The sequence below is a fragment of the Mobula hypostoma genome, chromosome 6 (assembly GCF_963921235.1).
Source record: "Mobula hypostoma chromosome 6, sMobHyp1.1, whole genome shotgun sequence".
In the NCBI taxonomy this organism is placed as follows: Eukaryota; Metazoa; Chordata; class Chondrichthyes; order Myliobatiformes; family Myliobatidae; genus Mobula; species Mobula hypostoma.
This window is the reverse complement of record NC_086102.1, coordinates 114,129,070-114,150,252: the sequence shown is the minus strand read 5'-3', so window position 1 is coordinate 114,150,252 and position 21,183 is coordinate 114,129,070. Positions and strand designations below refer to the sequence as shown.

Genomic DNA, 21,183 nt, shown 5'->3' with positions numbered 1-21,183 from the left:
ATCTCAAATGCCTTCCTAAACATGTTATCTACCTGCATGGCCACCTTCAATGATCTATGGACTTGTACTGTAAAATTTCCTCTGTTCCTCAAATCTCCCTAAGGTCCTGGTGTTTTGCCTGAGTCTCATTCGTTCTCCCAAGATGAATCACCTTACATTTCCGGATTAATGCCCATCTGACTTTTTTCAGTGTATTTCACGAACAAATCAACAACTCTCTGCAATCTCACACTACTTTCAACAATTCTGCCGACTTTCGTGTCATCCGAAAACTCCCACATCCACATTCTATTCATTCACATCAAGGGTCACAGCACTGATCTTTATGGGAAACACTGAGTCACAACTATTCAATCACAACAGCAACCCTTCTCCATTACCCTCGGTCTCAAACTGTTGCCAGTACAATTCTGGATTCAATTTGCCAACGTGCCTTCGAAACTATGGGCTCTAACCTTCTGAATCAGTTTCCAGTGTGGGACTTGCCAAATTATCTGAACCAGTTTCCCATGTGGGACTTGTGTTATTCAAGTGCACACTAATCACATCTACTGGCTTCTTCAATATACCTTGTTGTCTCTTCAAAGAGTTCAATCAGACACATTATCCTATTAAACATAGGCCTGCTTTTGTACAGCTTTCTCTGCAAAGATGTTACAGTTAGGTTACAGAAGGGGTGAATGAATGCTTCCCAACAATGAGACACACCAAAGCTTAACAGCCATAATCAGATTATACACATTCATCTCCACTTTGCTCTAATGTATCATATTTGAGCCTGGATCTCAGAGAATCTCAGGGAATGTGAACAATGAATCCTTGTAATTATAAGGAAGTAGTGAAAGTTTGCAATATGATCAACTGAAGCGTCATACAAATTGGGAAAGGGATGAGGCAATAAAGGGCTAATAGTGGAGGAGGCTTAGAGATCAGAAACTGAGTAGTCATTAGATCAGGAAAGTGTGTTTAAGTCACAAGGATAAGCAAAGTGCAGGGAGCTGTTCACATGATAAACAGGGTCAGGACAAAAGGACAAGACTATAAATTAGAGAACCCAGTTGCAGGGAAAATGAATGTGTGTGTGTGTGTGGGAGGGGGGTGGATAGCTGTCTGGTAAAGGAGAACAAAGTTCCATTTGTCAGGCCGTTAGAGACAAAACTAAGATCAGATACTGCAAAGATGTGGATTATGCGACCAGCATGCAACATATACTATAAATTGCTGCATGCTTTTTGGGTCACTGTATCTTTGAGCTCTCACTTGAAGTGCTTCCCAGTGTCAAATATGATGGCAGACTATAGTATTAATGGTAAGACTCTTGGCAGTATGGAGGATCAGCAGGATCTTGGGGTCCGAGTCCATAGGAAACTCAAAGCAGCTGCGCAGGTTGACTCTGTGGTTAAGAAGGCATACGGTGCATTGGCCGTCATCAATCGTGGAATAGAATTTAGGAGCCGAGACGTAATGTTGCAGCTATCTCGGACCCTGGTCAGACCCCACTTGGAGTACTATGCTCAGTTCTGTTTGCCTCACTACAGGAAGGATGTGGAAGCCATAGAAAGGGTGCAGAGGAGATTTACAAGGATGTTGCCTGGATTGGGGAGCATGCCTTATGAAAACAGGTTGAGTGAACTTGGTCTTTTCTCCTTGGAGCGGAGGAGGATGAGAGGTGAGCTGATAGAGGTGTATAAGATGATGAGAGGCATTGATCATGTGGATAGTCAGAGGCTTTTTTCCAGGGCTGAAATGGTTGACACAAGAGGGCACAGTTTTAAGGTGCTGGGGAGAAGGTACAGAGGAGATATCAGGGGTAAGTTTTTCACTCAGAGAGTAATGAGTACGTGGAATGGGCTGCCGGCAAGGGTAGTGGAGGCGGATACGATAGGGTCTTTTAAGAGACTTTTGGATAGCTACATGGAGCTTAGAAAAATAGAGGGCTATGGGTAAGCCTAGTAATTTCTAAGATAGGGACATGTTCGGCACAACTTTGTGGGACGAAGGGCCTGTATTGTGCTGTAGGTTTTCTATGTTTCTATGTCTACTGTAACAGGACCTAAAGAAACCGACTTGTCTGAGGACTCACCATGATTTTCTCCATGTACCACTCTGTTTTAAGCTGTTACAAAGAGGACAACTGGGCCCTACGTGGAAGCCAGATTCAGGGTGCAGATTAAGCACACTATTTCCTCCAACAAAAGAAGACCCTCAAAATCTAGTTTCCTAACTTCTCTCCACACCTACTCACCCACCCTCTGCCTTCAGCCAAGTGGCCAGCTCTTACCTTCAGTCCCAATTCGCTGCTTTGAGATGTACTTTTCTAAGTGGGTTCTCAGGGAAATCTCCACACCATAGTGTCCATGGGTCCCATCATCTACCAGGATAAAATGGGTGTGGTTGTGGTCCAAACAAGTCAACCTGTCCTGATTTGCTTCATCCAGGTAATATGTTGCAGGAAACTTGCCCTGTTTCCAGAAAGATAGGCCGAGTTAACCACAAGCAGCATTAGCGCTCATTTCATCCATCATTGTCACCCTCTAGCTCCTCAGAGTAAAACACAACTGAGGACAACACACATTTCTTGTTGCTGCTATGTCATGAGGAACACAGGTGTGACATAAATTTAAATGTCAGACTGTAACCTGAAACATCAGGTACAATTCTGACAACAGGGATTCATTGAGATTTTGTGAGATGATCTGTAGATTGCTCATGAAAAAGAATCCAGTCCTGTAAATTATTGACTATAAAATTAAGTTGATGTAGGGCCAAAGCTCACCTGTCTATTGTCCGGGCTCTTGTGGTTTGTGTCGGACCAAAGCTCACCTGTCTATTGACTAGGCTCTTGTGGTTTGTGTAGGACCATAGCTCACCTGTCTATTGACCAGGCTCTTGTGGTTTGTGTCGGACCAAAGCTCACCTGTCTATTGACCAGCCCCTTGTGGTTTGTGTCGGACCATAGCTCACCTATCTATTGACCAGGCTCTTGTGGTTTGTGTTGGACCATAGCTCACCTGTCTATTGACCAGGCTCTTGTGGTTTGTGTTGGACCATAGCTCACCTGTCTATTGACCAGGCTCTTGTGGTTTGTGTCGGACCATAGCTCACCTGTCTATTGACCAGGCTCTTGTGGTTTGTGTCGGACCAAAGCTCACCTGTCTATTGACCAGGCTCTTGTAGTTTGTGTAGGACCAAAGCTCACCTCTGCGTCAACCAGGCTTTCACGGTTGTGCACGATGCCCCAGCTGGCGATGCCAATTGCGACAATCTGGTTTTCCTTGTGGCTGCTGGTCATGTTACAGTGCCTGACAGCCTCTCCAACATACTTCATCACGCCAGCATAGGAACCCCCGGTGATAATCCACGCACCTGGGAGAAAAGTTTTGTTTTATATAATCCATAATTTAAAACATCATATGGATGAAAAGCTGAGTCACATGGACAGACAGCAAAGTTCCAGAGTTACAAATTAGCAATGGCACAGACCACCATAGTCTTAAACGAATTTGCTCACACCTCCTCCCATCTTGCTTCACCCTTTGGTCCCAACCCAACTCTCCATCCCTCTGGGTCTCACCCAGACTCCTAGCCCAGTTCCAGATGAGCTCTTGGTGGAGAAACACATGTCTGCTGATAGCGAAAGAACTGAGCAGGATATTCAAGAAGACAATAAAGAAAAATTGTATCCTCCATGTAAAGGTACTTCTTTCTGTAACACAGGACCAATACAAAGCATTTAATGAAGAGAAAAGAGGAAAAAATATGTTAATAAAGTACCAATCAAGAGGGGAGAGATGAGCAGAAAATACAATAAAAGAGGAGTACAAAAGAGAGGGAGTAGAATATAAAGAAACAAGGGGAGCATGAAGCAGCAACAAAATAAAGGAGGAACGGCAGAAAGTGGAGAGAGACAGAGGAGATATGGGCATTTGGTACAGGAGAAGAAGGGCACAAACAGAAGGAGAACAAAAACACAAGAGATTCTACAGATGGTGAAAATCCAGACTAACACACGCAACTTGCTGGAGATACTCAGGAAATAGCTATGGAGAGGAATAAACAGCCAACGTTTTAGGCTATGACCCTTCACCAAGACCCTTCTTCTGAAGGAGAACAAAGTACCAAAGAGAGGAGAGAGTGGCTGAGACAGAGGAGAATATAATAGATCGGGGTTTGAGAATAAATTACAAGTAAAGAAAGAGGGAAGTGAAACAGAGAGATGTAATGTGATGTTGTTGGAGGAACAGAGAAGAATTAGTAAAAACTATGCGTACAGACGTAAATGTGTTTCAGTAAACGTTGTGCAATTCCTCGGTTATCTGGAGTACTGAAAACAATTTTGTTCTCTGTATCATGAAGAGAATGAAAAAATTAATGAGCATTGCAAAATTCTTCACGGGAATAATGCAGTGGAATGGGAGAGTGCGTCTTTCAAGACAAATTAATCTGAGTGCACTGTTTGTTCTTATGAGTGTATTTACACAATTAAGCCCTTTAAGATCATGAAAAGCTTTAATAATTAGAGGTAAAAAAACAATGATTTTATTTGCAGTTAAGGACACATCTACAAGTATAAATTTAAAACTTCAGGAAAGATGTCTGCAACCGAGACAATGAGGACCAGAGTGGTCAGCACCTGCAATACTAGAGGACCAGACACGATTGACCCCTGCTCTACTACCAATAATAACATTTATCACTCTGTCCCTCACTCAAACTTTGGTAAATCCAATCATCTGGCTGCGCATCTTCTGCCTGCATACATCATCATCAGGTGCCGTGCCCAGTTTGAGCTTTGACTGCCATGGCCCACACACGCCTGTTTCGGGTCAAGTGGATCAATTCATTGGTATTCATTTCCAGTTCTCTGGCCGCTGCCTGCATACAGACTGGCTAAAAAAGCACAGCACCAGTGAAAAGGACTAAGAAAAGCTGGGTAGCAGAAGTGGTGGAGCGAATTTGGAATTGCTTTGAGAGAATGGACTGGATCACGTTTAAACATTTATCAGTGGGCCAAAATGAATATGCCACAGTTGTCACTGGCTGTGTAAGGACGGCCAACACTAGTGGGCTTAATTTTATGCTGATTGGAGGAAAGTATAGTGGGGATGTCAGAGGTGGTTTTTTTAAGAGAGTGAGAGGCGCATGGAATGCACTGCCAGGGGTAGTGGAAGAAGCATCTACATTGGAGACATCTAAGTGACTCTTAGACAGTCACATGGATAATTAAAAAAATGGAGGGTTATACAGGAGAGAAGGGTTACAGTGATTATGAAACAGAATAAAAGGTTTGCACAACACTGTGTGCCAAGAGCCTGCACTGTGCAGCACGCTTTATGAGAAAATATAAAGCATATGGTTGCTATAACAGAGTATGAAAAACAGTCGAGGCCCTTCCGTGAGTCCAGGCCAGGAACTGGAGGTTGTAGGGCAGAAGGTGGCCTGTTCTGGGTAGGAGGGTGGCCTGTGTGTGAGAGTTGCTAGGTGGGTAGGAGGGTGGGAAAAGGCTTGTTTTGCTGTTGTCTTGCTTAGTTGTTGTGAATGTTGTTGCTTGTGGAGTTCTATTGAGCATTATGGGCATGCAATGTTGGCACCAGAATGAAGGCAACACTTGTGTGCTGGCCCCAGCACATCCTTGGCTGAGTTGGTTTTTAATCCAAATGATGCATTATACTCCTTTCTCTGCCCCACCTTCTCATTCTGGCTTCTTCCCCCTTCTTTTCCAGTCCTAATGAAGAGTCTCAGCCTGAAACATTGACCGTTTATTCCATTCCATAGTTGCTGCCTGACCTGCTGAATTCCTCCAGCATTTTGTGTGTATTGCTCTGGTTTTCCAGCATCACCAGAATCTCTTGTGTTATGATGCATTTCTCTGCATTTTTTGATGTACATCTGATAAATAATCTGAATCTGGAATCTGATTTGAATATGAAAGGTACATTCAGAAGTTTGCAGATGACACAAAAAATGGCCGTATTATCAACAGTTGGGATGATAGTCTTAGGTCACAGAGCGAAATTGAAATCCATTCTGAAGAGACCTTGGTATATGATTGCAGAGGCTATGAAGATGGCAGCAGAGGTAGATGAGGGTGGTAAGAGCACGTGAGAAGCTGGCCTTCGTAAACAGGAGAAAACAATACAAGAGCAGGGAAATTGTGATACAAATATATAAAAATTTGTTTAGGCTATTATGGGCAGTTCTGGTCACCATGCAAGAGGAAAGATGTGCTTGCACCAGTGAGATGTTGATTGCGAAAGTTTGTTTCAGATGGGGAGTGACGGATGGGCTGGGCTTGTTTTCTTTGAAGTAGAGGAGGTCAAGAGGGGGAAGATGCTGATATATAAAATGATGAGTGGCACAGACAGGGTGGATAATGTGAAACAGTGACCAAACAACCCACCAAGGTGGCACACCATCTTACTTTAAATGAGAACCACACTAACACTTCAAATGTCAGCATGGTTTTGAGCAACTAATGCATAGTACCACGCGTGATAATATAACTCATGCGTTTATAGGGAGAAGGGTATTATGATCTCAACAGTTGCAATAGAAATCATTGGAAATAAATAACAAACAGGAGCAGGAAAGGGAATCTCATCCCCTGCTCTGACAGTCAAGGATATCTTGGTCTCAACAACTCATCCCACTCTCTCCTCTTTGCTCCAACTCCCTCATGGTTTCAAGGTGCAAGAACAATCTTTCACCCCTCAAACATCAGGCTCCTGAGCCAGTGTGGATAATTTCACTCACCTCAACTCTGAACTGATTCCACAATCTACAGACTCACTTTCAAGGTCTCTACAACTCACGTTCTCAGTATCGTTTATTTGTTTGTTTATTTAATAGCCTTATTATTTGTTTTTATGTTATTTGCACAGTTTGTCTCTTTTGTCACACTGATTGTATACAGTTTTTCATTGATTCTATTGTATTTCTTTGTTCTACTGTGAATGCCTGCAAGAAAATGAATCTCAGGGCATTATATGGTAACATGTACACACTTTGACAATAAATTTACTTTGAACTTTATGGTTTACATGTCAGCTTTGAATGTGACTGGTGAAACATATCCTCCTCGTTGATGATCAACAGTGGTGCACCTCAGGGGTGTGTGCTTAGCCCACTGCTCTACTCTCTGTATACACATGACTGTGTGGCTAGGCATAGCTCAAATACCATCTATAAATTTGCTGATGATACCATTGTTGGTAGAATCTCAGGTGGTGACGAGAAGGTGTGAGATACGCCAACTAGTGGAATGGTGCCGCAGCAACAACCTGGCACTCCACGTCAGTAAGACGAAAGAGCTGATTGTGGACTTCAAGACAAAGGAACACATACCAATCCTCATAGAGGGATCAGAAGTGGAGAGAGTGAGCAGCTTCAAGTTCCTGGGTGTCAAGATCTCTGAGGATCTAACCTGATCCCAACATATCGATGTAATCATAAAGAAGGCAAGACAGCGGCTATAATGTGGAGAGCATTCTGACAGGCTGCGCCACTGTCTGGTATGCAGGGGGGTGGGGTGGGTGGAGGCTACTGCACAGGACCAAAAGAAGCTGCAGAGGATTGTAAATCTAGTCAGCTCCATCTTGGGCACTAGCCTACAAAGTACCCAGGACATCTTGAGGGAGTGGTGTCTCAGAAAGGTAGCGTCCATTATTAAGGACCTCCAGCACCCAGGACATGCCCTTTTCCCACTTTTACCATCAGGCAGGAGGTACAGAAGCCTGAAGGCACACACTCAGCGATTCAGGAACATCACTCTGCCGTCCAATTCCTAAATGGACATTGAATCTTTGGACATTACCTCACTTTTTTAAAAATATACAGTATTTCTGTTTTTGGATTTTTTTTGCAATCTATTCAATAAACATAATTGATTTATTTGTTTATTTATTATTTCTTATTTTATTATTATTAATTTTTTCTCTGCTAGATTATGTTCTGTATTGAACTGCTGCTGCTAAGTTAACAAATTTCACGCCACATGCCGGTGATAATAAACTTGATTCTGATTCTGACTCTACTGCTTTCTATGGTAGAAAATTTCCAAGGATTCTCAATCCCTAGAGAAAATATTTCTCCATGTATCTCAGCTACTCCAACATTAAAAGATATATTTTACTCTCCCGTTAGAATTCAACAAATTTTTGGGTCCTGATCTCACAATAGAAATTATCCATTTTTTTCCCCAAAGGATCACAAGCATAATACGTGGAAGGTTAAATAGCTTGAAAGTGATTTTCACAATTGTAACGAGGTTTGGCAGAATAGACAGAAGAAAATCTGCGGCAAATACAAGTCTAGATACGGAAAAGCTGTTGGTCATGCAGGTCCAACAGGGAATCCAGGAGGATTGTCATCACAGCAACAGAATTAGAATGTGAGGTAGAGTAGCTGCAAAAGAGAAGAATCAATATATTCAAGCAACACACATAAAAGTTGCTGGTGAACGCAGCAGGCCAGGCAGCATCTCTAGGAAGAGGTGCAGTCGACGTTTCGGGCCGAGACCCTTCGTCAGGACTAACTGAAAGAAGAGCTAGTAAGAGATTTACTCATTGAGGGGCGTTGGGGAGTTGGGGCAGATCTGTTTCTGTGCAGTATATTCTCACACACGCACAAAAACATCAGTTTCTTCCTACCTGTTGACTGTGCCACTTTGATGAGGCCTCTACGGAACGTGAATTTCAGGTCTGGTTTCAGATGAAAGTTTTTTGCCCCTCCAGTAACGGAAATGAGAAGGTGCGGAGGATTTAAGCCCCAATACTTGGTCATCAGCTGGTATATTGTCATTGGTGGTGTGTCATTTGAGACTCGAACATACTGGAAACGACCAAAAACAGAGACCACACAGTTACCAATTGTCAATGCTGCTGAGCACGATCCAGAGTAAAGTGACCAGCTCTCACAACTATCACGTCCCTCCCCCCGCCTCACACTGTCATATCAAGTGCCCACCCCACAAAGGTACAGAAACCAAAGATATACCAGTTCAACAGATGTGGTCTCACCAAACGGTTTAAGAAGGTGCTGATCCAAGCTTCTAAAGGGAAATTATGTCCTGACTTTGGTGAAGGAGAGGCTGTGAGGACAGGAGAAACAGTGGGAACAGGAGGAGCAGTGATGATGGAAGGGGTAGATTCTTTCAGCTAAAACAAGGCATAGAATCATTGAGGCACATTGTTTTAATTTATTAATGAAAATGGATTTTTTGCTTGTATTAGGACATTTGTGAACTTAGAGACTATCAACATGATATAGTGGGGAGAGATCATGTCTACGGAATGTGAGTAAGTTTTTTGAAGGGATGATGAGATTGACTGATAATGGCAGGGCAGTGATGTTGTTGCATGGACTTCAGTAAAGCTTTCGACCAGCTCCGTCACGGTAGGCGGATCTGAAAAATCAAGATGCAGGGTATCCACAGTGACTTAGTAGATTGGATTCAGATTTGGCATGCCCAGAGAAGACAGAAGGAAGTGGTGGAAGGGTGCTTTCCTGACTGGAGCTCTGTGATCGGGGACTGAGGGCAACTGGATAGAAGTTCATAAAATTATGGGAAGCAGAGATAAAGATGACAGAGTCATTTTCCCAGGTTAAGTACTTAGAGGACAAAGCTTAAAAGTGAGAGGAAGAAAGTTTAAAGGATATTTACAAGACAGTTTTTTAAAATATACTCAGTGGGACTGGGCTATCAGGAGAAGCGGTGGCAGTAAATACGATAGCAATGGCTAAAATGCCTTTAGACATGGGCATGATGAGGTGGGAATTGTGGGGATGAAGACCATGTACACCTGCAGATGAGATCAGAATGGTCAAGCGAGATACCATGGGCTGAAGGACCTGCTCCTGTGCTGTATGTTCTCTGGTCTACGTTCCACTTTTCTTGTCGATCAACCCATAAATAATAATTGGGTTTCTCTTTACATGTGCTGAGTGCTTGCAGCATATGCTTATACTTACACAGGAAGGAAATGGGCAGTTGACACTTGGGTTGACAGCCTGCACCAAGACCTGAGAAAGTGTCACAACCCAAAACGTTCACTGTCCATTTCCCTCCATAGATGCTAACTGGCCCGTTCAGTTCTCCTAGATCCTTTGTGTGTTGCTTCAGATTTCCAGCATCTGCAGTCCTTTTCATCTTCTATTTTAATTGCTGGGAATGTTAGCCCGGTACTTAGGGAATCAGTGGTCCTTAGCTGATGTTGAAAATGGCGAGTGGAGAGATCTCAGTGCAGAGATCTCAACGCATTGTCTGTACCAAGATTCCCAGTACCCAATTCAATCCCTGGGGTGCTCCACACTGACAGCACTTCCTGCCAACCAGATGGTGGTGGGTACCACTGGGCATTTTCAGAGTGCTCTTCAGGGGCAGGTTGTGGATGGCTGAATGCTTTCTGCATGATCAGTCCATCCAAACCAGCAAGGCCATGAGAAAACCAAAGAGGCACAGTTAAAACCTAACCAGAGAAGAGTGGTATTTGCTACTAAAAATCCAGACGTGAGGAATACTGAGTGAAGGTGTTGGCTATTGCTGTTGCAGACAAGGTGCTAATTTCAACCCACTCCACTATGTAGATGCAAGTGGGATGAAAAGGAAACAATCCCAGCTCATGGTCTTGACGCCAGGACTTTAAACACAGCTTGACAGACCCACCTACCTTCCCACTCTTCTGTCCTTGTCCTTCAAATGCAATGTCTCCAAATGCATCGGTTGGATGCTTTTGCAGGTGCTTTGTGGAACTCCACTTCTCCCGCTGTAGGTCGCCAGCCCTAAGGGCCTCTTCACTGTGGCGGATCCTCGGGTATCCACAGTCACACACTGGCCTGTGAGGAGAGGCACAGAGCAGACTGCTAACTCTTATCATCAAATGGTAGTTCAGTGTATTGGAGCAGGGAAGCAGCAGCATTTTCATTGACCCAGTCCGTCGCTTTGACCAGCGCAAGCTCCAAACCAACCTGGGAGTGCCAGTGCTAAAAGTCCCTCCGCATGATGCTCATCCTCTCAGGTTAAATCATGCCCATCTCTAACTCTCTCACCAAGGCTTCCTTCGGAAAGGGATTACTTTTACAACCTGAGACCTTTTTGAGATCTATCTCATTACTTTTGAGCCCCGATGGAGAGTAATAGCCCGAAACGTCAGCTATTTCCATAGATGCTGCCTGACCTGCTGAGTTCCTCCAGCATTTTGTGGGTGTTGCTTGGGACATCCAGCATCTGCAGAATCTCCTGTGTTTATTCTTACAACTGGATTAGTTGGTACATCAACCTAAATACATCAAACACCTCACTGCCCAGATTTTAATGGTGAATGGGTTACAAAGGCCAGGTTTCATATACTTGAGAAATTGCTTTCACAACTTTTGCAGTTGACAGTTTCACTGAAAACTTTGACAAGCAGCTGGTCCAGCCACACATGGGGAGGGGAAGGGCAGGGTCTGATCCCAGGACAGCCTATACCTCTTGTCTAGGGGAGTGAACAGGACAGAGAATGACCCCAGGATATTCCACACTCTGCCTCCAAGGGAGTAGAGAGGACGGAGTCTGATCCAAGCCTGTGAGAATCTGCAACACTTCTCCTGGAGTTCTGATGCTTCTTATGTAAAAACACTGCATTGGCCACTCTCCAGTCTTCCAGGACTTCTCCCACTACTGACAATGATGCAAATATCTCAGCATCATCATACACTTCTGAGAGGCAGAGACAGCGAGAGTCTTTTTCCCAGGGTAGAAATGCCAGATACTAGAAGGCATAGGTTTTAGGTGAGAGGGGGAATGTTTAGAGAAGTTTATGAGGCAACTTTTCTTTTGCACAGTGTGGGAGGAGACCCGAACACATTGCCAGGGGAAGTGGAGGATACAGACACAATAGAGGCATTTAGGAAGTATTTAGACAAACATCAAAAGGCAGGGAGTGAAGGAATATGGACCATGTACAGGTAGATGGGATGAGGGAGATTGGCATCAGGGTTGGCACCAACATTGTGGGCTATTTGACCTTTTCCTGTGCTCTACTGTTCAACTTTCTCCGTCCAAGTACCACTCTACAGCTGGAAAGGGTGCAGAAGCAATACACAGGTATGGAAAGTATGCACAAGTGTGCAGAAGTAAGAAAGAGTGCAGAAACAATGCCCAAGAATGTCACTGGGACGGGACAGTTTAATCTGTAAAGAGAGATTTGATAGGCTCGGGCAGTTTTCTCTGGACTGAAGGATGACATTAGAGATGTTTGTAACATCATAAGTGATATAGATAAGGTGGATGGTAACAGCCTTTGTCCTGGGGTAGAGGAGTCTATAACAGATTTAAGGTGAGAGGGGAAAGATCTAGTGGGGATCTGAGGGGTAAGTTTCTCAAGCACAGTGTAGAGACTTTATGGAACAAGCGGGAACAATTACAACATTTAAAAGACATTGGGACAGGTACATAGATAGGAAAAACTTGAAGAAGTGAACCAAACAGACAAGTGGACAACTTGGTCAGCATTGGCAAGATGGGCCAAAGGGACTTTTTCTGTGCTGTATCACTCTCTAACTCTCAGTTCCCCTGGTCTCACAGGCCATCATCTTGTGTGCCAAACTGTGGCACCTTCCAGAATTACCCAGAGAATTCAACGGGCACAGTTCAGGAGCTCGAATTAACTCTCGGCCGAACTGTTTCCCAACCTCTCAGGCTCTGATGTTCACAGATTCTATTTGAAAATGTTGAGGTTTTTCTGAAACAAGTCAAAGACGCTACAGCTGTGTAGCCCCACCCACAGTGCGGGCTAGTGAAAGGTCAATGGTGTCTGAGGGGCATTTATCTTTGCTATTTTCTCAGTGTCCACTTCATTCGGTATCTCCTGTAAAGTGGCCAGGGAGAGTACGTCCGTGTTCTTCTGCTGCTGTAGTCTACCTATTTCAAAGTTTGATGTGTTTTCCATTCAGAGATGCTCTTCTGCATTCTACTGTTGTAATGTGGTTATTTCAGATACTGTTGCCTTCCCGTCAGCTTGAACCAGTCTGGCCATTCTCCTCCGACCTCTCTCATTAACAAGGCATTTTCATCCACAGAATTGCCCCTCATTGGATGTTCTTTTGTTTTTTTTCACCATTCTCTGTAAACTCTAGAGACTGTTGTGCATAAAAATCCCAGGAGATCAGCAGTTTCAGAGATACGTGAACCACCACGTCTGGCTCCAACTATCATTCCATGGTCAAAGTTACTTAGATCACATTTCTTCCCCATTCCAGTGTTTGATGTGAACAACAAGTGAACCTCTTGACCCTGTCTGCATGCTTTTATGCATTGAATTGCTGCCACTTGACTGGCTGATTATATATTTGCATTAACGAGCAGGTGCACAGGTGTACCTAATAAAGTGGCCACTGAGTGTAAGTCTGGCCACAACGAGATTGTTGGGTTGTTCTGGTGCTGAGCACATCAGTCCAGTACCAACAGGCAGCATCTAAGGCATGGACACTCTCAGCACAGATGCAAGGAAGCCGTAGGAATGCTCAGCACAGCTGGCATGTTAATGTGCGGCGCTGCGTGGGTTGGTATGTTGTGCTATGTAACATGGCGTGATGAAGTTTATCTTGGCAATTGCTGCTCACGGGTGAAAAAGTGATTGAGCTGCCCAAATGTCTTCAGCTGCTGAGACGACCCACCATGACAAGGGGAGTCCGTGAGCAGCAGCTGTACCCACAGGTGGCCATGATTCAAGAGCTCAACATGAAATCAGCCTGTCAAGCTCCAGGGAGCATGGTAACCATCTTACCCCAGACCCAGGATCACAGACCATTCTTACCCCATGTCTTTCGGCGCATGCTCACTCTCCACAAAGTGAGTACAACACTTCTTTCTGATGTTTTCCTGAATCCATTTTCTGAAGTAGCCCTGAAGAAAATACAAGATAATGAATGGAGCAAACTCTATGAACAGAGCTCTGAGTGGATCCCTCTCACTTCCTGCCCCACCCATTTTACCATTTCTTCACCTACCCTCTCCTCAAATCTCAGCCTCTGTCCTTTACCCTCCCCTTTTCCCCTTCCCCTGTCTTCCAGTTTTTCAGTTCTATAAAGAAGGCCAATTAGTACTGAAGTGGCTTCATATTCGAAGATTATTTATTATCAATGTATGTATAAATTACACAACTTTGAGATTTGTCTGCTTACAGGCACCCAAAAGAACCCAGTTAAAACAAAGGCCAACACCCAATGCACAGATAAACACACAGATAGAAACAAGCAGCAGCTATCCGAAACAAATTGAGTCCGTGGACCTGAATCCCTGATCAGATGGAGAAGGCCCATTTCCTCGGTCTCAGTTCATCTTATGGTGGGCAAATCACCGCGAAGCTCGCAGACACAAAACATTGATTGTATTTCCCCTGTCTGACCCGTGCCTGACTGCATCTTATAGTAGGTTCATATTTGACAAGCCCAAATTCTCTCCGCTGTTGTATTGAGAAGTAGCAATACAGGTCATGAAGTGTAGTTTGTTACATGCAAGCTGATTGCAATTAAAGTGCAAGTTCACAACATTGACACTGCAATTTCACCTTGTTCTGCAGCCACACCAAAGTGCAAGGGAAACTTTAGATTTGGAAGACCTAAATAGGAGATTGATGTGACCGAGTTAGGGGAAGGATTGCAGGGCTAGGATTTAATAAAGTGTGCAGCAGGTGAACACAAATTCTGGGAGTTTAGACTTCATAGCATTGTTCTTTAGAAACATTTAACTCCTGATCAAAATTGGCCAGGAAGTTGAATGCTGTGCTGCCAAAACCAGCACAGATGCAACCATGAAGAACCCTCGCCAGTGCCTCCACTTCCTTAGGAGTTTAAGAAGATTCCTTGTATCATCTAAGACTCTGACAAACTTCTAGAGATGAGAGATACAGTGGAAAGCATTCCGACTGGAATGGAAACTCCAAAACACAGAGAAGTAAGAGGCTACCTGGTGGAGGATTCAACCAGTTCCATCATAGGTGCAGTTTCCCCCACCACTGAGTATACTTATAACAGGCGACATCTCAGGAAATCGATTTTCATCATCGGGCATTCTGACATCTTCTCATTGCTGCGACTTTCCCACAACCACCACATTCTAGAAACCCCAAACACTACCTTGGACTATATTTCTTTTTCTCTTTCTCTACTAGCACAAGTCTATAGTTTATTATGTTAACCATGCATAGTTTGTTAATTTGAGCACAGAGAATTATGTTTGCTTGTTATGTTTCTGCTCCATTATGAGCACAACCCTTCCCACGATTGAGGACATTTTCAAGAAGCATTGTATCCAGCACTAAGGACCCTCACCATCTGAAGCATGTTCTCTTCTCATTTCCACCACCAGGGAGGGTGTACAGGAGTCAGTCAATAACTCAGAAGTAGCTTGTTTCCCACCATCATCAGATTTCTGAATGGTCCAGGAACCCATGATCACTCCCTCATTATTCCTTTCTTTGGCATTATTTATTTATTTTTTGTAATTTATGCCAATTTTATGTTTTTGCACTGTAATTATGGTGTCAAACAATAAATTTAATGTCATACTCTGTGTCAATGATGCTGATTTTAATGTTGTGCTGTGAATTTCCATGGCAGTGAATGCAATTTGAACAGTTCTGGTAAATGTTATTCCTTACCTTTTCTAACAATAATTATAATTTAATATGGTAAACAAAGAGATGTTGCAAAAGAACAGAATAGTTATTAATAAAGGCTATTGTTGATTTCAAGAAAGTTAAACATGTAAACCACTAGAACATAGAACAGTACAACAAAGGAACAGACCCTTCAGTTCATCCGACATTTTATGTGCGTCGCTGGGATTTCCAGCATCTGAAGATTTTCTCCTGTTTGTGACCCTTCAGACCATTATGTCTGCACGCAGCACCATGCCAAATTAAACATATCTCTCCATTGCCTATGTCTACCTAACAGCCTCTTAAATGGCACTGTGCTACCTGCTTCCAGCACTCCCCCTGACAGTCCGTTCTAGGCACCCATCAACGTCTGTGTAAGAAACTTGCTCCATACATCTCCTTTCAACATCCCCTCTTACCTTAAATACATGTTGTCTAATATCTGACATTTCTACCCTGGGAAAAGACTCTAGCAATCTAGCGTATCTATGCCTCTCATAGATAGAGGCAGATGTCACATCACAGGTAGATAGGGTCGTAAAATGAGGTCTTGGCATGTTTGTTGTCTTTCATAAGTCAAAATATTGTGTACAGGAGTTGGGGTGTTATTTTGAAATTGTATAAAACGTTGGTGAGGCCTAATTTGGATTGTAGCTTGCAGTTCAGGAAAGATATTAATAAGATTGAAAGAGTATGGAGAAAATTTACAAGGATATTGCTGGGAATTGACTTATAGGAAAAGGTTGAATAGGTTAGGACTTTATTCACTAGAGCATTAGGCAAATTTGGGAAGATTTGATAGAGGTATACGAGATTATGAGGGGTACACACAGGGATAATGCAAGCAAGCTTTTCCCACTACAGTTGGATGAGACTAGATCTAGAGGTCATGGGTTAAGACCATACGGCAATAAGGCATAGGAGCAGAATTAGGCCATTCAGGCCATCACGGCTGATTTATTACCACCATTCTCCTGCCTTTTCCCCATAACCCTTGATTAACCAAGAACCTATCATCCTCCACTCTAAATATACCCAATGGCATGTCGTCCACAGCAGTCTGTACAAAGAATTCCACAGATTCATTACCCTCCTCATCTCTGTTCCAAATGGGCATCCCTCTGCTCTAAGTCTGTGCCCTCTGGTCCTGGACTCCCCCATTATAGGAAATATCCTCCCTACATTTACTCTATTTAAGATTTTCAATATTTGATAGACTTCAATGAGATCCTTCCTCATTCTGCTAAACTGCAGAGAGTGCAGGCCCAGAGCCATCAAACACTCCTCGTAAGTTATCCCTTTCATTCCTGAAATCATTCTCGCGAACCTCCTCTGGAACCTTTTCAATGTCAGCACATCTTTTCTGTGATAAGGGGACCAAATCAGCTCACGATCCTGTAAGTATGGTCTGGCAACTGCCTTAAGAGGCCTCAGCATTACATCCTTGGTTTTATATTCTAGTCCAATGTTAGAAATGAAAGCTAACATTGCATGTGCCTTCCATACCACTGGCTCAGCCTGGAAGTTAACCTTCAAGGAATCCTGCACAAGGACTCCTTTGCATTTCTGATTTTTGAATTTTCTCCCCCTTTAGGAAATGGTCTATGCCTTTATTTCTTCTACCAAAGTGCCTGACCATACACTTCCCTACATTATATCCCATCTGCCACTGCTTTGCCCTTTGTGCTAATCCTGACCACAAAGCCATCAATTCTATCACCACAATTATTGACATAATGTGAAAAGAAATGGTCCCAGAACCATCCCCTGAAGAGCACCACTTGTCACTGGCAGCCAACCAGAAAAGGCCCCCTTTATTACCACTCTTTGCCTCCTGCAATCTTCTATCCATGCTGATGTCTTACTTGTACATGGGCTCTTATCTTGTTTCACAGCCACATATGTGGCACATTGTCAAATGCCTTCTGAAAATCCAAGAGAGCAACACCCTGTTAGTTTCCTTTGTCTATCCTGCCCATTATTTCCTCAAAGAATTCCAACAGATCTATCAGGCAAGATTTTCACTTCAGGAAACCATGCTAACTTTGGCCAACTTTATCATGGACCTCTAAGTACCCTGAAACCTCATCTTTAATAATGGGCTCTGACATCTTCCCAACCACTGAAGTCAAGCTAACTGGCCTATAATTTCTTTTCTTCTGCTTCTCTCCCTTCTTAAAGAGTGGAGTGACATTTGCCATTTTCCAGGCCTCTAGAAGCATTCTGGAATCTAGTGATTCTTGAAAGATCACTTCAAGTACCTTCACAATCTCTTCAGCTACCTCCTTCAGAATGCTGAAGTGTAGTCCATCTGTTCCAGGTGACTTATCTACCTTCAGAACTTTCAGCTTCCTAAGTACCTTCTCCTTAGTAATACTTAGTAATAACAACTATACTCACTTCTGCCCTTTGACACTCCCACAATACTTACTGGGTTTGTCCTCCTTATATATGTGTGTGTGTGTGTGTGTGTGTGTAAAAACTTTTCGCATCCTCTCTTATATTATTGGACAGCTTTATATTTCTTCTTTTCTCTTTTAGATGTCTCCTGTTGGTTTTTAAAAGCTTCCTAATTAGATTAGATTAGATTAGATTAGATTCAACTTTATTGTCATTGTGCCGATTACAGATAGCAATGAAATGCAGTTAGCATCTGGCCAGAAATGCAAAGAATAGTGTTATTTACAAAATAACTGCCAATAAAAAGTAAGTGCTATAGCACACAAATATAAAAGTACTGAGACAGTACAATATGGGTGCAATACTGCTTAGCGCTGTGATAAGAGGTTCAGCAGGGTCACAGCCTCAGGGAAGAAGCTCTTCCTGTGCCTGCTGGTGTGGGAGCGGAGGCTCCTGTAGCACCTACCGGATGGGAGGAGAGTAAAAAGTCCATGGTTAGAGTGAGATGCATCCTTGATAATGCTTTTCGCCCTGCCCAGGCTGTGTTTATGGTAGATGTTCTCAATGGTAGGCAATCGGGTGCCGATAACCTGCTGGGCAGTTTTCACCACATGCTGGAGTGCTTTGCGGTCCGATACGGGACAATTACCATTCCACACTGAGATGCAGTTGGTGAGTATGCTCTCAATGGTACAGCAGTAAAAGTCTGTCAGTATCCTGGGACAGAGGTGAGCTTTCTTGATGCTCCGTAGGAAATAAAGGCACTGTTGCGTCTCTTTGACCAGGATGGAGGAGGTCAGGGACCAGGTGAGATCCTCAGAAATATGGTCACCAAGGAATTTGAAGCTTGATACACGTTCCACTACAGCTCCATTGATGTAGATGGGGACATGAGTGTGGCTCCTAGCATGCCTGAAGTCTCTAACTTCCCACTAATTGTTGCTATATTATATGCTCTCACTTTTCCTTTTATGCTGTCTTTGACTTCCCTTGTCAGCTACAGATATGTCATTTTCTCTTTAGAATACTTTTCCTTTGGGATGTATCTATCCTGCACCTTCCTAATTGCTCCCAGAAACTCCAGCCGTTGCTGTCTGCTGTCATCCCTGTCCTTCCAATCAACTTCGTCCAGCTCCTCACTCATGCCTTCGTAACACCCTGTAACACTGATACTTAAAGGGTGCAAAGTGGAAGGCCCAAGGGGAACATGAGACCATGGGGGAATTATGACTCTATAACTTTATAAACAACTTTTTCGTTATGGATCATACACTCTAATCCAAGCAGCATCATGGCAAACCAGCACCCTGTCATGCCCCTTTATATTTCCTGTAATGCAATAACCAGAACTGCAAACAATATTCCAAAAATGGCCTAACTAACCATCTATATGGCTGCAACATGACTTCCCAGTTTATATACTTTTTTACCATTTTATCATCTTTGTGGCACTTTTAGGGTAGCATTGAACTTGGAGCCCAAGATCTCTTTGCACATCAAGTGTGGTTAAAAGGTATCATTAACTGTGTACCTTCCCTTTATATTTGGTCTCCTGAAGTGCAACAGGTCAAATTTGCCTGGATTAAGCTCCATCTAATATTTCTCTGCCCATATCCATGACTGATATATACTCAGTGTCCACATTATAAGATTCACCTTTGCACTTGCTTGATAACGCAAATTTTTAATTAGCCAATCATGTGGCAGCAGCTCAATGCATAAAAACATACAGACATGGTCAAAAGGTTCATTTGTTGTTTAGACCAAATATCGGAATGGTGAAGAAATGTAACGGAATGATTGTTAGTGCCAAATGGAGTGGTTTGAGTATCACAGAAACTGCTGATTTCCTCGGTTTTTCTTGCACAACAAACTCTAGTTTATAGAGAACAGTACAAAAAAAAACACAAAAGCATCCAGTGATCAGCAGTTCTGTTAATGAGAGAGGTCAGAGGAGAATGGCCAGACTGGTTCAATCTAACAGGCAGGTGACAGTAACTCAAATAACAACACGTTACAACCATGGTGTACAGAAGAGCATCTCTAAATGCACAGGCAAAGCCCTCCCTGCTATTGAGTCCATTTGTATGGAGCACTGCCACAAGAAAGCAGTATCTGGCATCAAAGAATCCCCCTGACCATCCAGGCGATGCCCTCTTTTCACTACTACCATCAGAAAGGAGGTACAGAAGCTTTAGTTCCCACTTCACCAAAGAGATCTGTAGGAATGGGGAACATTCCTTTCTAAGTGGTCACAATCGCACCCTACAATTCCAGGACAGGTGCCGTACATGATGAGACACAGGATTCAAATTTTCTACAGCATCCGATCAACACACGCCCTACAACAATCAGACTCCTGAATTGGCATGATAACTTCATTCGCCACTACTCTGAACTGATTCCACACCTCCAGACTCACTTTCAAGGACTTTTAACACCTCATGCTCTCGTTATTACTTCTACTGGTGCAACTTGTCTTCTTTTGCACATTGGTTGTTTGTGAATTTTTGTCCGTTTATAAATAGTTTTTCATAAAATGCAATTGCGTTTCTTTCCCCTATGAATGCCTGCAAGAAAATGAATGTCAAGGTGGCAACATACCTGTACTTTGATATTAAATTTACTTTGAACTTTGATACCGGAGCCTGGACATGGGGTCTGTCTTATTTGATAAAACACTTGGCTCACAAGACCATGCTCTATTGGAATGGGTAATCCCATCTTCTCCCTTGCCAATTCGTGTTTCTGGAAGACTGTCATTCACAACTCTGATATGGAAGTTATCAGGAAAATCGGTGTATCTTCCATTCTGAGTGTCCAAGGTCAGTGTGGAATTCTGCCTTAACCTCATTCCCAGCTTCCAGGGCTGTGTTCATATGCTGACATTAGCTTGTTGATTCCAGGTTACAGTCATTAGTTATAGAGGGGAGGTAGCCGAGGTGAGTCACTTGACCGTCCTTGAAACCCACCCCATTGGTATCATGTTCCTGTAGTAAAGGCACCTGGATTCCTACACTGGAATTTGGTGTGTTCCCAATGTAAACAACAGGAGGTTTTCCTCACAACCTACCTATGTGCCCACTCCACCAAGCACCTCCTACCTCACCTAATGAAAGCCTTGCATGTCCCACACTAACTT

The 21,183-nt window shown here is 43.3% G+C and overlaps 1 protein-coding gene across 6 annotated transcripts in view; it reads right to left on the bottom strand.

Annotated features, from left to right (window-relative positions):
* trpm2 (transient receptor potential cation channel, subfamily M, member 2) overlaps positions 1-21,183 on the bottom strand; it is a 200,903-nt gene that overhangs the window by 137,114 nt on the left and 42,606 nt on the right. For all 6 annotated transcript variants that reach the window (XR_010018390.1, XR_010018391.1, XM_063051496.1 and 3 more), the window contains 5 exons: positions 13,797-13,885; positions 10,668-10,833; positions 8,649-8,829; positions 3,200-3,366; positions 2,282-2,462 (listed from right to left, as the gene is read on the bottom strand). Coding sequence is in view for 4 of the 6 variants with exons in the window: in XM_063051496.1 (XP_062907566.1) it covers positions 2,282-2,462; positions 3,200-3,366; positions 8,649-8,829; positions 10,668-10,833; positions 13,797-13,885 (784 nt within the window). In the remaining 2 variants the exon portion in view is untranslated. The remainder of the gene's footprint in view (positions 1-2,281; positions 2,463-3,199; positions 3,367-8,648; positions 8,830-10,667; positions 10,834-13,796; positions 13,886-21,183) is intronic.